The 18,418-nt window shown below is 46.7% G+C and overlaps 1 protein-coding gene across 4 annotated transcripts in view; it reads left to right on the top strand.

Annotated features, from left to right (window-relative positions):
• Positions 1 to 1,185: 1,185 nt before the first annotated feature.
• Positions 1,186 to 18,418, top strand: part of TTC12 (tetratricopeptide repeat domain 12) — a 53,531-nt gene continuing 36,298 nt past the window's right edge. For 3 of the 4 annotated variants that reach the window (XM_042906246.1, XM_042906249.1, XM_042906248.1), the window contains exons 1-6: positions 1,186 to 1,253; positions 3,443 to 3,515; positions 11,634 to 11,797; positions 12,337 to 12,358; positions 12,982 to 13,059; positions 14,078 to 14,199. In XM_042906246.1, coding sequence (XP_042762180.1) covers positions 3,458 to 3,515; positions 11,634 to 11,797; positions 12,337 to 12,358; positions 12,982 to 13,059; positions 14,078 to 14,199 — 444 coding nt within the window. In that variant the 5' untranslated portion in view covers positions 1,186 to 1,253; positions 3,443 to 3,457. Of the gene's footprint in view, positions 1,254 to 1,515; positions 1,591 to 3,442; positions 3,516 to 11,633; positions 11,798 to 12,336; positions 12,359 to 12,981; positions 13,060 to 14,077; positions 14,200 to 18,418 lie in introns of those variants that run through there. The other variant, XM_042906247.1, reaches the window with a different exon arrangement.

The following is an 18,418-nucleotide window of genomic DNA, read 5'->3' on the forward strand; positions in this document are numbered from 1 at the left end:
GGGACAACGCTAACAGTGATGACCTGTCACGGGTTCCTGTCTCCACAAATTTGCACACGCTCCAAGGTCACTGTAAAGTAACCCAGGTCTTTCTGAGAATGTCCAGGGTGTGGCCTCACAGCAGCCCCACTCTCCCAGACACCTCTGCTGTGCTACCTCTCATGAGGCAGCTCAGTCCCTGGGGACAGCTGCTGTGACTATACTGCTGGGTCCCCCAGGTCCCACGGCCTCCTGCTGCAGCTGATGTACTAAGGACTCTGCTAAAGCGGCCCCCAGGCTGCAGCGAAGAGGTCAATGCCCCAGCCCCTGTGTGCTCTACTCCATTACAAGGGATTCTCAAGCAGGACTGATGTGTACCAACACCTTATGCAGATTTCAGTCAAACAGCCCCATGGAGAACACAGGACTCAGCAGACTGTGCTCAGCCAATGTTGGATCTAACTGGCCATGACTGGACCCCCTCCCCTTCTGGTAAATTCTATCCCCAGGGGCTCCTCAGCCAGCAAACAGGTTTCTGAAATGCACCCACAAATTTGCCAAGGCATCCCAAGGGTTTCTGAGCTTAAACTCAAAATGGAACTTTCCCCAAAACTGGCTTTTCTCCCCTTGCCCCTTTAACCCAGCACCATAATACTGAAGTTTTGTTTCAAAAAACAGACTGGAATCTCTTTAAAACTGTGTGCATTTATTCAAAACGTGAATGTGTCTCATTCAGCTCCAAATCCTAGGATTCCCTGGATAATAACTAACACGTATTCCTACTGACTAGATGCCTGGCACTTTAACCATAAACCTTGGGAGAACGTGCCATTTCTCCAGTTTATAGACGAGAAAAGATCAGAAGATTACAGAGATCTCTGAAGGTCTCACATCTAACAATAAGCCCAGATTTCACCCAAGTTTGCCTCTCCCAAGTACACTGGAGATTATCCCCTTTTTGGGCCAGGGATAGTAAGATGATCAGAGAGATGCCCCTTCCTTAGAAGAAAAAGGGACGAACACCTGGCCTTGATTCAGAGACCTGCTTCCAGCCCCTGACCGGGTACACATCCTGGACCCAGGGCCCCCAGCCCGGCCACGAACTGGCAGCGCGCTGGCTCCGGAACCAGAGCGCTGAGGCCTTGCCCGCACCAAGACTCTAGGCACGCCCCCGGCCGCTGGGCACGCCCCCGACACTGGCCACGCCCCCCGTCCCTGGTCAGTCACCGCCCGCCAACAGCCGCCATTTCCTGTCCGGCCCCTGGGCGTGTCAGGTCAGTGTGGTGGGGTGTCTCGGGGTCTTTCTTGGGATGTGGTCCTGATCTGGCCGTCAGCGCCGAGCAGAGGACACTGGTGTGGGCCTCAGCAGATGGGACGGTGACCCCCCGCGGGCTGGGACTTCGGCTTTGGGAACTGGGGCCGGTGGACGCTGTGGAGCGGTTGCCCGGCAACGGTGCCGTCGGCCCCGCCCCTCCGGCCCCGCCCCGGCTCGTCGCTGGGGTCCCGCGTGCGTGCCCTCCCCCGGCCACAGGCCCCCGAGAGTTCGCGTCCGACCCTGGTTGCGCCTGCCCCGGGAAGTGCTGAGCCTTCCTTCTAACCCGGCAACCCTGGGCAAGTTAACTCGCTTCACTAGGCCTCAGTTCTGGAAGGAACTGGAAGGAACCCTAGCGCTCGCCTAGTTAAGCCACATGTCCCACTTCCCCCGTTTTATAGATAAGGGCGCCTCGCATTTACCAGCATTTACCACTCATCGTGTGCCTGGCGCTTTCAGTGAACCCCCAGGGTAGCCCTCTCGGTTCCTATTACCGTTTCCATAGAATGAGTTAGGCTCAGAGAGGTTGGTGAATTTAGCTGAGGTCACACAGCTTATAACCTGTGGGGTCTCAGGAGGTCAAATCACTCCCAGCTTGTTTGTGTATCAGAGTTCAAATTTGCAGTAACTGGAGCGTTACAGGTCTGCACTACTGCTAAACCTAATCGTAAGTCAGAATCTCTCGGCGAGTGTTTAAAAGTATCCATTCCCCGGCGCCCAGGCAAGGTTACTGACTCTGGCGCCAAGGCTGAGGACTGTGTATACTTAACACATTTTTTGGACGACTTTTATGGCCTTTGGGTGAGCTTTGGGAACCACTGGCTACACCGTGAGGCCTTTTTATTCACAAACGACTGAGAGAGAAGTAATAAATCCAAAGTACCTGGACAGGAACAGAGATGCTGGTGCATGCACAGTGCCATCGAGTTCTCATCCCTTCGGCCAATTTTTAGCTTCTCTTCACACCTAGGAAACAAGACAGAGGCTTATATTTTATTGTTTTAATTTCTTTTCTTTTTTAATTTTTTTTTTTTTTACATTTATTCATTTTTGAGAGAGAAAGACAGAGCACAAGCGGGGGAGGGGCAGAGAGAGAGGGAGGCGCAGAAACCGAGGCAGGCTCCAGACTCCCAGCTGTCAGCACAGAGCCCTATGCAGGGCTCGAACTCACAAACCATGAGATCATGACCTGAGCCGAAGTCGGAAGCTTAACCCACTGAACCACCCAGGCACCCCTGTTTTAATTTCTTTTTAATCTTTATTTATTTATTTATTTTTAGAGAGAGACAGAGTGTGAGTTGGGGAGGGGCAGAGAGAGAGGGAGACACGGAATCCGAATCAGGCTCCAGGCTCTGAGCTGTCAGCACAGAGCCCCACACCAGGCTGGAGCTCAGGAACCCTGAGATCATGACCTGAGCCGAAGTTAGCCGCTTAACCGACTGAGCCACCCCAGCGCCCCTGTTTTAATTTCTTTTTAATGTTTTGTTTTTGAAGAGAGAGACAGAGTATGAGTGGGGGAGGGGCGGAGAGAGAGGGAGACAAAGAATCCCAAGCAGGCTCCAGGCTCTGAACTATCAGCACAGAGTCCCATGCCAGGCTCGAACTCAGGAACCGTGAGTTGAGCTGAGCCGAAGTCAGCCGCTTAACCCACTGAGCCAACCAGGCTCCCCCTAGAGGCTTATATTTTAAGCAAGTTTGGACATTTAAATGCACATTCTCCTGTTCCTGGTTACCAGTCACACAGCTAGGTCCAAGCTTCTGGCTGGGCGGGCCTGTCACGACCAAAGTCCAGTGTTACTTTCCTCCATTCCTGGCAGCCCCTCCCCTCCTGGTCTCCTTTATACCCAGTCCCTGAATCACAGCAGTGGATGTCGGGCTTGGAGGAACATTTTGCAGAGCAGTTTTCCCAGAGGAGGGAGGGCTGACAGCTTTCCAGAAGCATCACCACAAATAATGAGTATCCCTTGCTTGGCCTTCCCAGCAATCAGAGTGAAATAGATCACCTGCCGTTATTCATGACGTTATTTATGAACACAAACCCACCTTAAAAATAACCACTTGGCTCTTAGTTTTAGAAGGCTAATAAGCCTGAAAAATCCTGTTTAGCGTTTTATTACTATTAATTCTCGTCACTTCCACTGCCTCCCTCAGGGATTCTGGTTGACGATGGCGGACGATCACGAGAAAGACTTGCAGAAATTTCTTAAAAATGTGGATGAAATCAGTAAGTACCAGTAAATCATAAACAAATTAAATTCTGCGTTAGCAAGGTGGGGTGACTGAAGAGAAGTGACCACCCGAAGTTAGTTCCTGGGTTGCCTGATAGGTTTATGACTCTAAGAGAAAATATAATTGGAATTAAACAGAAAAGGTATTAAGAAGCAAGTAATATTAGAGCCTGGGGTAGTATTTTGAGGCTGTTCATTGGTATCAGAGAAGCCATTAACATTCTGATGGGAACTGAGGGGGACAAGTCTCCTCCATATTCTGTCCCCTTCCACGTAGACTTCACATCAAAGGAGCCCTAGCTGTTCCCTTCGAGATCGCTCAGGAACCTCAGTGATCAGTCTCCTCTTGCTTTAGGGCAGAGCCATTTCTGATTTTGAGCTGCAGAAGCAAAATCAAGTGGCTCTCCCCCTGGGTCCATCTGATTACATGAATGGCTTTTGGTTGTCCTATCCCCATCTCTCTGCCTCTAGGCAAGAAGACAGAAGACCCCTTCCCCAGCTCAGATAGGTGGGATCTCAAAGGACAGACTCTGATCCCACAAAGCACATTCACTAGATTCCAAAGTAGTTTGTTCCTATTCTTCAAGCTTCAGGGAGCTTGTTTGATGATGGAAACAAGCAAAGCAACAACCCAACAAATCTTGCATATCAAACAGAAATAGGTTGAAATTGCTCCTTCTAGCAGCCTGTATGGGTCCAAAGCAGGCTCCTTCTAGCAGCCTGTATGGGTCCAAAACCATTAAAACGGTTTTAAAAATAGTCTGGGTCACTTGATAAAAGATAACATCCCTGAGCCTCTCCTCTGCCCATCCCTAAATGCTGTTCTGCTGAGTTCTGGCCTCGGCCCACTTGCTGCTCACTTTGCTCTTCAGGGGGTCTGGTCCAAGCACAGGGTTTTCCCAACAACCCGTTTACTCACGACCCCCACATCTCCATTGCCACCCGGCCTTCTTTGCCGAGGCTCGGGCTCTGTGCCACTCGTCACGGCCACAGTACCCCACGAACACGGCAGACTTAATGCGTCCAAAGTGCAGTTGCTTGTTGCCCTACCCTTCTATCCTCCTCCCAAATAATACCGCTTCTCCTCCCTTCCCCTTCATTCTAGTCTCCGTTGGCACAACCATCCAGAAGTTTACCAGTCACATTGGACTCCTGCCATCTCACCCTCCATTCGATCAGCCATCAAGTTTAGCTTTCTTCTCCAACTCCTTCCTCCCCACCCCCTGCTTTGTCCTGGTTCTCTGACCCAGACTGTTTCAACAACCCCCTGATTGTTGTTCCTGCCTCCAGGCTTACGCTCCCCACAGAGTAATGTATCTAAAAATGCAAATCTGACCCAGACACTTCTCTGCTTGGATTCTCTCCGCAGCCACAATAAACTTCAAGCTCTCATCGGGGACTTAAGCCCTCCCGTGACCTTGTCCTTACCGCTTGCCTCTCCTTACCTCACACTTCTAGTTCCTCCGCACACACCCTGGTGGTTCATGCTCTGCATGTTGCCTTTGACATTCCCTCTGCCTCCCTCCCCATCTGTCTTTACCGGCTCGCTTTCATTCACGCTCAGAGTTCTTGCAGGTACCATTTATACCAGTACTAGCCGACGGAACTTTCGGTGGTGATGGAAATGTCCTCTAATCCGCACTGTCCACTATGGTAGCCAGTAACTGCATGCAGTTGTCGAGCATGTGAAATGTGGTTAGTGCTATCCGGTAACTGAATTTCCAATTTTATTTCATTTGTAGTTACTTTACATTTGTAGAGCCACCTGTGTAGATTCTATGCATTCATTTCCTGGGCTCTTGCTATGTACTGAGCTTTGCTAGGCACCAGAGAGACCGGTAATAATAAATAAGACTTCCCTTCCTTCGGGATATCTAGAGTCCAGTGGGGAGAACAGATACTACACAAGCCATCTGGAATGTGATGTGTGATACAAAGGGAGATTTGAGATTTGCAAAGTACAAGAGACTGTAACTCAGTTTACAAATTGTATCAGTCTGGTTGGGCTGCTGTAACAAAACACCGACTGAATGGCTTAAGCAGTAGAAATTTACTTCCCACAGTTCTGGAGGCTGGAAGTCCAAGACTAAGGTGTCATCGGTTTTGGTTTTTCCTGAGGCGTCTCTCTCTGGCTTGGAGATGGCCTCCTCGCCACATCCTCACATGGTCATTTTTCTGTGTGTGTGTGTGTGTGTGCGTCCCTGATGTCTCTTCCTCTTCTTATGAGGGCGCCAGTCCTGTTGTTCAGTGCTCCATCCTCATGACCTCATTTAACCTTTTTTTAAAAGTTTATTTATTTATTTTGAGCGAGACAGAGACAGAGCGAGTGGGGAAGGGGCAGAGAGAGACAGAGAGAGAGGATCCCAAGCAGGTTCCACACTGCCAGCACAGAGCCCACCTGCCACGGGGCTCGAACCCATGAAGCCACGAGATCATGACCTGAGCTGAAACCAAGAGTCGGATGTTTAACCGACTGAGCCACCCAAGCGCCCCCTCATTCAACCTTAATTCCACCTTTAAAGGCTCTCTGCCAGTACAGTCACATGGTGGGGGGGAGGGGGAGGGGAGGGCATCAGCATAGGAATGGGGTGGGGGCCACACTTCCATACAGGAGTTTTATAAGGCTTCCCTAAAGCATGGGATTTAAGCAGAAATCTGAAGTGTGAGTAGGACTCGGGCACTGGGGAGAAGGTGAGGGAATATTCTCAATGGGGAGAACATAAGTAGAAAAGCTGGGAGTTAAGAAAGAACAAGGTGCTCCTAAGAAACTAAAGGCATAAACAGCTGCATGTGGCTGGAGAGATCACGGAGACAAGGCTCCCATGTGAGTCAAGAAAGGCCGGATCAGGGAAGACCTTGGAAGCCACAATATGGAATTCGCGACTACCCCGAGAGCAGTGGGAATCCTTTGGAGGGCTGACTCAGGAACGTGATCAGATCTGCACCGTAGAGAAGTCGCTCTGGCCACAGCTTGGATGTGGACATGAGGACACGAGGAAGAATGGATGCTGGGAGACCAATCAGGAGGGTGTCACGGCGCCAGGGAAGGGAGTCAGGTTGGGTGTAGAGCTGGAGCAGCAGGACTGGGCACAAGCAGATGGATTTGAGATGTATTTAGGATTTAGGATTTACTCGATGACCTTTAGAGTTTGATGGCTGTGAGGCAGAGGGAGAATGAAGACTCAAGAGTGAGCCCTCAGTCAGTTGAGCATCCGACTCCTGATTTCTACTCAGGCCACGATCTCACAATTCGTTGCATCAAGCCCTGCATCAGGCTGTGCGCTCCCATGGGATTCTCTGTCTCTCAGTCTCTGCCCCTCCCTCGTGCACTCACTGTCTGTCTGTCTCTCTCTCTCTCTCTCTGTCAAAATACATTAAAAAAAAATGGGGCCCGAAAGTTTTGGGTTGAATGCCCAGTGGGTGGTTCAGCCATCTGCTAAGATAGAGGGCATTTGGAGGAAGAAGAGCCTCAGGGGAATGAGGATGGGCAGCCCAAGATTGGTGAGACACGACAGCGAAGATGTTCAGAGGGCAGTTGGCTGTGCGAGTGTCAGCCTAGGAGAGAACAGAGCTGGGGACGTCAGTTTAGGGGGCACTTGGCATTAATGTTACTTATAACCGTGGGAGAGAACAGGAATACCTCGGGACAGGCTAGAGAAAAAGAGAAGAAGGCTCAGGCAGAGCCTTGAGGATGATCACAGTTTCCAAGGCAGGTAGGACAGGGAGAGCAGGAGCAAGCAAGGGAGACTGAACAGCGATGGCCAAACAGGTAGGAAGGCAACGACCATTCTGTTCTCTGCACTTGAGAGTCTGGTTTTTTTGTCTCTGTTTTTTCTTTGTTTGTACATTCGTTTTGTTTCTGAAATTCCACGTGAGTGAAATCATGTGGTGTTTGTCTGTCTCTTGACTGACTTATTTCATTTGGCATCACACTCTCCAGCTCCACCCGTGACATTGTAAACGGCAAGGTTTCTTTCTTTTTTATGGCTGTGATATTCCATACCTGGCTGTTGTAAATAATGCTGTAATAAACATAGGACTGCATGTAGCTTTTCAAAGTAGTGTTTCTGTTTTCTTTAGGTAAGTAGCTAGTAGTGAAATTACTGGATCATATGGCAATTATTGCTATTAATTTTTTTAATGTTTATTTTCGAGAGAGAGAGAGAGAGCGCACACGTGCGAGCAGGGGAGGGGCAGAGAGAGAGACACACACAAAATCCCAAGCAGGCTCCTGTCAGCACAGAGCCTGATGCAGGGCTCGAACCCACAAACGGTGAAATATGACTTGAGTCAAAGTCGGAGGCTTAACTGACTGAGCCACCCAGGTGTCCCACTGCTGTTAATTTTTTGAAGAACCTCCAAACTGTTTTCCACCATGGCTACACGAGTTTGCTTTCCCATCAACAGTGCACAAGGGTTCCCTTGATGGGAGGCAGTTTTTTAAAGTCCATGAGAGGAGGACAGGATGACTTGGCTGGATGTGATAGTGTGATTTATTTTTTTATTTATTTTTTTAATGTTTATTCATTTTTTGAGAGAGAGAGACAGAGAGACAGAGCATTAGTTGGGGAGGGGCAGAGAGAGAGGGAGACACAGAATATGAAGTAGGCTCCAGGCTCTGAGTTGTCAGCACAGAGCCCAATGCAAGGCTCACACTCATGAACTGCGAGATCATATCCGGAGCCAACGTTGGCCTCTTAACCAACTGAGCCACCCAGGCGCCCTGATACTGTGACTTATAATAAGAAATACATGTTTGTTCATTGTCCCTGTGCTGGGCACAGGACTCCTAAAACCCTTGGCACTCCTAAGTGATAAGACAGACAAAGACATCCTCATATGCATGACAAACCCTTTTCAGTCACACCTGAGTTTATGTTAATGAGTGACTTTTGGAACCTAAGGATGGCAGCTGGTTGCCAGGGGAACCAACCTGGTGCTAAAGTTTCAACCCTCTCAGAAGGGGAGAGGGGCTGGCGGTGGCCAATGATTTTTAATTGATCAGGCCTATGTAATGATGCCTCCATAAAAACTCAAAAGGACCTTTTGAGCTTCCAGGGAGCTTCCAGGTTGATGAACACATGGACGTGTTGGGAGAGGGGTGCGCTCAGAGAGTCTTCTACACCCCCTTCCCACACACCATGGCCTATGAATCCCTTCCGTCTGGCTCTTCTGAGTGACATCCTTTTATGACAGACTGGTAATCTAGTAAATAAAATGTTTCTCTAAGTTCTGTGAGCCACTCTAGCCAATTAATCAAACCAGAGGAAGAAGAGGTCGTGGGACCCTCTGATCTATAGATGTTCGGGCAGAAGCACAGGTGACCATCTGGGAGGTGGGGAGGGGGCAGTCTTATAGGACCGGACCCCTAAGCTGTGGGATCTGACACTATCCCAGGTAGGCAATGTTAGAATTAAGCTGAATTGTAGGGACACCCAGCCGGTGTCAGAATTGCATGGTGGTGTGGGGAAAAGCACACGTTGGAATTGGGGTCAGAATCCTACTAGGCCAGCAGTAGGATTTCCAAGCACCATTGACAGGGCAGTTGAGTTAGGACCAGTTCTCCCTGGTGTCCATCGCTTTCTCTGTCAATACTCTGCATCCGTAAGAAAGGCCCAGAGAAGTGGGGAGTTGGATTTGGAGTTGGGAGTTTTGTCTGGCAGGTGTGGTGGAAGGGCAAGGGACGTCAGCATGTGGGCAGGATGGTGGCCTAGTGATGGACCACGGGCTCTAAGCTGAGTGGGCGGTAAAGTGAAGACCAGGAAGGATGGCTTTAAGGGCTGTTTTGTCATCTCAGTGCTTTCTAAATTTACCTGTTTGTCTCCCACACAAGATGGGAAACTTCAAAAGTTAACATCTTTTTTATTCATCATTATCGAGGGCATTCTGCATAATATCTGACTCATAATAAGCTCTCCATAAATTGTCACTGAATTAAATAAGGACCTTAAAACTGTAATTTGAAGGCCACGGTAAAATTCTCCTGCAGCTTCTTCCAGGCAAAACAAATCCTGATCTTAATTTTTTCTCAATGGTTCTAATGGCTCTAATTTTTGCTTTCCATTCAGAACCTTCTTTAAGAAATGGGAAGAGAGAGGCGCCTGGGTGTCTCAGGAGTTTAAGCATCTCACTTCGGCTCAGGTCATGATCTCGCAGCTTGTGAGTTCGAGCCCTGTGTTGGGCCCTGTGTTGGAGCTGACAGCTCCGAGCCTGGAGCCTGCTTCAGATTCTGTGTCTCCCTCTCTCTCTGCCCCTCCCCCTCTCATGCTCTGTCTCTCTCTCTCAAAAATAAGTAAACATTAAAAAAAATTTTTTTAAGTGGGGTGCCTGTGTGGCTCATTCAGTTGGGAGTCCGACTTCAGCTCAGGTCATGATCTCATGGTCTCAGTTCAAGCCCCGCATCGGGCTTTGTGTTGACAGTTCAGAGCCTAGAGCCTGCTTCAGATTCTGTGTCCCCCTTTTTCTCTGCCCCTTCTCTCCTCATGCTCTGTCTCTCTCTGTCTCTGAAAAATAAATAAACCTTAAAATTAAAAAAAAAAATTTTAAAAAGAAATGGGAAGAGATAATCTAAGGAATGGGAAAAGCTATTTGCAAACCATGTATTTGATAAGGGGTTGATATCGAAAATATATAAAGAACTCAAACAACTCAATAGCAAAAACCAAAACATACCAGCTTACCCAATTAAAAAATGGGCAAAGGACCCAAATAGACGTTTCTCCAAAGAAATATTTGAAAAGCCAACAGGCACATGAAAAGATGTTCAACATCACTAGTCACTAGGGACATGCAAATTAAAACCACACTGAGATACCACCACATGCCCTTCAGAGTCACCATTATCAAAAAGACAAGAGACAACAGATGCTGGCAAGGTTGTGGAGAAAAGGGAGCCCTTGCAGAGTTGGTAGGAATGTAAACTGGCATAGCCACTGTGGAAAACAGTATGGAGGTTCCTCAAAAAATTAAAACCAGAAATACCATATGATCCAGTAACTCCACTTTGGGGAATATATCTGAGGGAAATGAAAACACTAACTGGAAAAGGATATCTGCACCCCCATGTTCAAAGCAGCATCACTTACATGGAAACAGCCTAAGTGTCCATCTGTGAATGAATGGATAATGAAGTTGTGCTATGTATAAACAAGGGAATGATATTCAGCCATAAAAAATGAGGAAATCCTAGCATTCATGACAACATGGGTGGACCTTGAAAGCATAGTGCTAAGTGAAATAAGTCAGAGAAGACAAGTACTCTGTGATCTCACTTATATGTGGAATCTAAAAAAAAAAAAAAAAAAAAAAAAAAAAAAAGAACAAGAAGAAAAGAAAAAACTCACAGAGATCAGACTTGTGGCTAACCAGAGATTGAGGGTGGGGGAGGGGGAGTTGGAGGAAGGGGGTCAAAAGCACAAACGTCCAGATATAAGATCAGTAGGTGTCAGGCGTGTGATGTACAACAAAATGACTATAGCTAACACCACTGTAGGATAGACGGGAAAGTTAGCAAGAGAGCAAATCCTAAGAGTTCTCATCACAAGGAGAGAATTTTTTCCTTTTTTTTTTTTATCCCATCTATAAGAAAAGATGGATATTAATGGAACCAATTCTAATCATTTAACAATATAATAAATCCAGCCATCATGCAATACGCCTAAAACTTATACAGTGATGTATGTCCATTACTTCTCAATAAAACTGGAGGGAAAACAAAGAAATGGGGAGATGTTGGTCAAAGGGTACAAACTTCCAGTTACAAAATGAGTAGGTGCAGGGTTCTAATGTACAACATGGTAACTATAGTTAGTCACTGCATTTTATACTTGAGAGTCGCTAAGAGAGTTGATCTTAAATGTTCCCAGCGCACGTGAAAATTGTAATTGCATAAGGAGATGGCTGTGTTAACCTTATTGTGGGATCACTTCACAACGTGGATCAAATCATCACACTGTGAACCTTAAACTTACACAGTGTTGTACGTCAATAATATGCCAATAAAGCTGGAGAAACAAAAGTTCTTCCCCATGACTGCTACCCCATCCTTCCTAGTGAATGGAGTCTTTTCTTTTGAAGACCTCATTTGAATGATTCACATCTGATTTCTCCTGCAGCCAGTTTAATTCAGGAGATGAATTCTGATGACCCGGTTGTACAACAGAGAGCTGTCCTAGAGACAGAAAAGAGACTGCTGTTTACAGAGGAAGTCCAAGAGGAGGATGGATGCCGGACCACGCTGAACAAGACCATGATCAGTCCTCCACAAGCTTCTCCTGAGGTTTCTTTTTCTATTTTGGAGTTAGATAAGCAGATACAGAGAAGAGGTCTGCACTGAAGCAGAAAAGTGGTAGTTTAATCTCAAACTGCCTAGTGAGGCTAAAGTGGTCTTTTGCTTTTTAGATTCACTAGATTTATTTTCCACAAGGAAATACAAACTCTGATTTTTTTTTCTTTGTCGTTCTGAGATATCTTTAAAATAATGGGTTTATTTTAATGAAAATTTGGTCTCTCTACCTCCTGAGCTTGAGACCATATCTAAGCTGTACTGTTAAGGTAATATATCCTGTCTCATATTTCCAACTCACACAGCCACAGCCGGGGTCCCTTGACCTGCTCACCCTGTAACAACCATATGCATAATCAGAACTGATTTAAAGCAAGCCTTCAGAATTCGGGGCCCTTCAGTATTGGCGGTTAAAGGAAATAACCCTACCACCCCACTTGTGACGGATCTGCATTCTTGGTGTATATTCACATAAATCAGAGAGTAGTTTTTGAAATTTGTTTCTTTGTTTTTATGATAACCCGTGCCTGCAGAATACAGATGAAATAAACTCAGGTAAGGACAGCATCTCTCTTCCTATTTGTTTAGGATCAGTGTTTATCAACTGTAGCTTCCAGACCCTTAAATTATAGCCTCTGGGCTTACAAACAACCCATGAACAAAAACCTACTGATCAGCCACTTCTCTTACTAGTGGTCAGAGGAAACAGTGCTCACAGGTTTTTCTGTAATTTCTCCTGGACAGTCTTTTATAAACTGAATTCAGTTATTCTGTATCAGCCAATTTTTTGTGAGCTGCTGAAGGGATCCAGGTAGCTTCTCTGTTGCTCAGCTCAGAAACTCATTATGCTAAATGGAACAAAAAGTCTACCTTTAAAGAAAAACTCTTTTCAAAGGCATAATTCAAATTTGAAGCACAGACATAGCCATCATGTATAATAATATACCACACAGATTACCATTTAATGTCAAATTAAGAAAATGTCATTTTAGTTGCCTCAGAATCTGTGTGTGTGTGCGCTCGTGTGCGTGCGTGCACAGGAGTGTGTGCCTACATATATATGCATGAGGTGTGTGTCTCTAAAGCTTTTAAAGAAGCTTTCTTCTGAATTTGAGCTAAAGAACTGATTATGATATCTGGATTTTTCTCTCTAATATTTGAAATTACTCTGCTGTCAGAAGCCTTCTTGGCATCCGTGGAGTTGGATGCAAAGGAACGTGCCAGGAGAAGAAGGGAGAACAAAGTCTTAGCAGATGGTAACTGTCTATCTTCACTTCCCAAGAGCTGGGATGATTTGTGCCCGAAAGATCATGAGTCTGTCTGCTGATACTTGAGTTCAGCGAGATTCCCGGCTGGGGGTTCATAATGGTCTCGAGGCAGTGGAGCCTGGCCAGGCAGAAGCCAGCGCTGTCTGCTCCCTGTGCCTGCTGCAGCAGACAGGGAAGAGGGCAGAGCCCTCCATCAGGCTCCACAGCCAGACCTCTTTCTAAAGCACAGGGACGGACCTGGCAGACCAGCGCTCAGCAGTCAGTAGGGAGGGTGGAAGTGACGTGCGCAGGCTGGCCTGAGGCACAGAGGGAGAGTGAAAAAGAAGGATCAGACAGTAAAATGTAGATGTGAGAAGGGAGAGGAGAAACGGAGAGAGAGACGGGGTTGTGCGTGTGTTGGAGGGACACACGCATTTGGCCCTTTTGTGTCTCCCAGCGGCATGTGCTGTGCTCCACGTCTGCTGGAAAATGACTTATTTGGCCCTCTTTGTGAGACACTGAATGTCAGACTTGGCCTTTGTGGCAAACTTGGAGAGGTTCTGAGTTTTGAGGCAGAAACATTTTTTTTCTTAAACACTTTTTTTTTCAGTTTATCTTGAGAGAGAGAGCGAGAACAGGGGAGGGGCAGAGAAAGAGAGAGGGGGAGAGAGCAGCTGGCTCTCTGCTGCCAGCGTAGATCCTGACGCAGGGCTCGAACTCACAAACCGTGAGATCATGACATGAGCTGGAATTGAGTCGGACGTTTAACCGACTGAGCCATCCACATGCCCCAGAAACATTTATTTTTCGGAGAAGCTACTGAGGAGACTTGGGGATAGGTTTGGAGGGGAAAAAAAATCCTTAAAGAGGCCGATCCCAAAACATCTGTAGAGAAACAGGCAGCAGATGTCCTCTGGGTTGATGGAAGCTATGACCTTCAAAGCTGGGTTCCAAAGCCAGGGGAATAAAGTCTGAGAGAATTATCCCGTGTGTGGGAGAGCTCACCTGTATGACTTTTATTCTCCAGCCCTAAAACAGAAGGGGAACGAAGCGTTTGCCAGAGGTGACTATGAAGCGGCCATCCTGTGCTACAGTGAGGGTTTGCAGAAGCTGAGGGATATGAAGGTGCTGTATACCAACCGAGCCCAGGTCAGTGAGCCAGCAGTGTGTCAGTGGTGCCTTCTCAGGGGACGGTGGCCACCGAGTTTGTGAAACCGAACATGAGACCAGATGTCACCAGCGGTGCACTGTCAGCGCTCACCAGCTGGCTCTGGTTGGGGTGTGGGGGCAACTGCTTTGCATGGAGCATTTGCCACCTTCCCCGGTGTCTGTGCTCTCACCGTGGTCCACCTTCCAGCTGCCGTCTTGAAGGGGTGGAAGGGTGACTTGGGAAGAGCTACACCCAGCTTTGCACACATCACCGATGGTAAAACGGGTGAATGAAACGGCCTATGAGCATTGGATTCTGGCGTCACTGGGTTTGTCCAGCCCCCTCTGGCTGGTAGCCTGAACTCCTCAGGCTCCCTTCCTTACTCCGTCAGCTCCCGTTTGATTAAGATTATTCTATGACTGGGATCAACTGCATAGCTAGCTGATGGGCCTAGACCCAGTTTTGCAAAAATTTTGAGTTTCTGAACTCCCTAAAACCTCAGTTTTGTATCATATGAGCTCAGTTTTGTGGTACACCAGGTAAAAGGCATCACCCAGACGTTTACTACCTACTACCGAGTAAAGGGACAAGGTTGATAGGTCTCAAACAGAAATGTCCCCTGTGGCCTATCTTTGCAAGGCACTTGAGCTTGTGTGAGGCAGAGCTCTGTGTTAGGCCTGAAAAGGCGGCGGACTTGTGGGCACGATGACCCACTGGTCAGGAGATGTCAGCAGGACCGGTGTGAGGTGCACTAGCCACCGTGTCATTGACAAGAGGAACAGGACGCGGCAGAGCCCTCATCAGCTCCAATTTCTATAACTCAGGATCAGGAGTGTCCTGCTGTGGTAGGTTGAGAGGAACAGTGAAAGCAAGAAACAGGACGTTTGGAGGCCAAAAAGTCTGGGAAGTGATGGTGATTTCCTGAGAAATAAATCCAAGCACCCAGGCACACCGTCCCCTCAGTAGCTCAGCGGTTTGAGGGTTGAGGTGTAACTTACCTAGCCCCATCTGGGAAAAAAATTGATGAATTTACCAGTTCATCAGTGAACTGGTAAAGAGAACGGCCAGAGACTGATTTACCGGTGTGCATTCAACCACCCTAACAAGATTATAAACTTTTCCATCAACCTCCCCGCCCCCACCCAGTGCTTTTCTTATAATAGATGTTTAATAAACCCTTGCTAAGTTACATAACACTGGAAGCACAATAAGTCTATTTAACGGAATTACGTTTCTGTTGACGCTTTGGAAGAAGCATTCAAATGCAAGCAATTAATGTAATAATTACAATTCCTTTTTACTTATCACCAGATTTGGTCTCCAAAACATTTACCTACTGATGCTTTTGCAGTCTTGTTACTTTGAAGTTATTTGAAAGCAGTAAAATTGAATTGCTTTTAAAATGTTATGTAATTCAGACTTTAATTCAGATGGTCTGTACCCCAATCCACCTAAATTAGTTACGTTTTTACTGTACTCAAGTCTAAGCAGCACATTGATTAGTTCTGAAGAATCACATTAAGAATGAATGTGGATAAAAATAAATAAATGTAATGAAAAGCTTTGGGGAAGTAATTCCTCCCATCTTTCCCAAAGAGAAAACTTATTCAGAGATGAAGAAATGCAGAGTGCGCTGCTTGGTTTTAACAATCACCGAATCACTGAATCTCGGTGGGGGGGGGGGGGGGGGGGGAGGAACAAAGGTGGTGGAATAGCACGGAAGGTTTCTTGTGTATCACGTCCATGAAATACAGCCAGACCAACACTAAACCATCCTGCACACCTAGAAAACTGATCTGAGGATTAACACGACAATCTGCACAACCTGAACCACACAATTCAGCAGGTATGCGGCGCAAAGAGGTGAGCTGGGGGAGACAGAAGCCACGGAGGGCAGGGAGCTGTTTTTGTGTGTGGAGAGAGGACGGAGACAGGGGAGAGAGTGTAGGAAAAGCACCCTCCCCAAAAGCAGCTGGAGAGAAAGCGGAAAAGTGGAAACAGCCGCAGGGATTGAACTAAAAAGGGAGAAAGGAGAAAGGAGAAAGGAGAGGGTTTAAATTCCGTTAAGACTCTATAAACAAGGAGCGCAGTTTCAAGTCTGAAACTCTGCAGCTCCATACCTGGTGGTGCTCTGGTGGAAAGGGCGAATCCACAGGCGCAGAGTGAAGTCCGGGGGTCTTTGGGACACATGGGGAGAGGCGGCTCCCCTGCTGGAAGGACTCCCCACAGGCAGAGGTCCCAGTGGACCCGGGAGAAACACCACATTCGCTGGTGCTGGAACGAGGTCATTAAGGGTGAAGCCTGGTGCCAGGTGTGTGTTGTGGTTTTCCGTAATCCCGGAAACGCTGCTGCTACACGATCTCGGGAACTTTTTCTGGGGGGGGGGGGCTGGCACCCGGCAGCAGTCTCTGGGCACTGGCAGCAGCATGGTCCTGCGAATGTTTCTGGGTGTGGCCGGCACCTGGCCATTGCTCGGTGAGACCCTTCAGCAGAGGGGCAGAACGGGTCAAAGCCGCAGTCCTTCAGAGGTGAGAGGTCAGGAAAAACAGCTGCCTTTGAGACAAGACTCAAGAGGGAGGTGCCACCTGGCAACCTGACGGTCACGGACAGTGTAAAAGCAGGGAGTGAAAGGAAGCCGGAAACAAAGGACGGGTGCGCAATTGCTGACCGGGCAGAGTTCCCATTCTAGGGACTGGGTGGCTGGGTGACTCCATTTTCATCGGTCCCGCGCATGCACGTACACACTTACAAGCTCCATAACAATCCACCCCAGTAAGCTAAGCAGCGCCATCTAGTGGAGAACGGAGCGATTACACTAAACCCTGCCCAGCTGGGCCAACCTCGCTCTTTGGGAACACAAGTCTCTCCACCTGCTTAGTTTATGGAGTATAAAACACTTCATACTTTGACTTCTAGGGGAAAGCGAAGTAATTTCATTCGTACTTCAGTCTGTTCCCTGGTCCATCTATTCAGTTTTCTTTTTTTTTTTCTCTTTTTCATTTCTTTTCTTTTTCTTGAATACAGAAAGATAAAATATTTATTTTTAGTTTCAATTTTTATTAAATATATTTTTCTTAATTTTTTTCAACTGTGTTTTTTACTGTTGTGTAAATTTTTTCAAATTCTGTTTAACTTCCATCATTTCATTGTGTTCTATTTCAATGTATTCATTTTTTTCAAATTTTCAAACTATTTCCTTTTTTTTTCCTTCTTTTTTGCTCTAATCTATCAAGCCCCTTTCAACACCCAGACCAAAACACTCCTCGGATATAGCATCATTTATATGATATGTGTGTGTGTATTGTTTTTAATTTTTTACTTTTAATATTTTTTTTAATTTTAATTTTTTTACCTCATTAATTCCCTTTATCCCTTCAAAATGACAAAATGAAGAAATTCACCCCAAAAGAAAGAGCAGGAAGAAACAACAGCCAGGGACTTAACCAACACAGATAACAAGCAAGATGTCCAACCAGAATTTAGAATCATGATAATAAGAATACTACCCTGAGTCAAAAATAGATTAGAATCCCTTTCTGCAAGGATAAAAGAAGTAACACCTAGTCAGGATGAAATAAAAAAGCTATAACTGAGCTGCAATCCCAAATGGATTCCACAGCAGCAAGGATGAATAAGGCAGAGCAGAGACAAAGCAATATAGAGGACAAACTTATGGAGAATAATGAAGCAGAAAAAAAGAGGGAGACTAAGGCAAAAGAGCACAATTTAAGAATTAGAGAAATCATTGATTTATTAAAAAGGAACAACATCAGAATCATAGAGGTCCCAGAAGATGAAGAGAGAGAAAAAAGAGTAGAAGGGTTATGTGAGCAAATCATAGCAGAAAACTTTCCTAACCTGGGGAAAGACACAGACGTCAAAATCCAGGAAGCACAGAGGACTCCCATAAGATTCAACAAACACTGACCATCAACAAGGCATATCGTAGTCAAATTACCAAAATACTCAGGCAAGGAAAGAATCATGAAAGCAGCAAGGGAAGAAGAGTCCTTAAGCTACAAGGGAAGACAGATCAGGTTGACAGCAGACCTATGCACAGAAACTTGGCAGGCCAGAAAGGAGTGGCAGGATATATTCAATGTGCTGAATTAGAAAAATGTGCAGCATGAATTCGTTATCCAGCAAGGCTGTGATTCAAAATAGAAGGAGAGATTAAAAGTTTCCCAGACAAACAAAAATTAAAGGAGTTCGTGACCA

This window comes from Panthera leo, chromosome D1 (genome assembly GCF_018350215.1).
Source record: "Panthera leo isolate Ple1 chromosome D1, P.leo_Ple1_pat1.1, whole genome shotgun sequence".
NCBI classification, from domain to species: Eukaryota; Metazoa; Chordata; class Mammalia; order Carnivora; family Felidae; genus Panthera; species Panthera leo.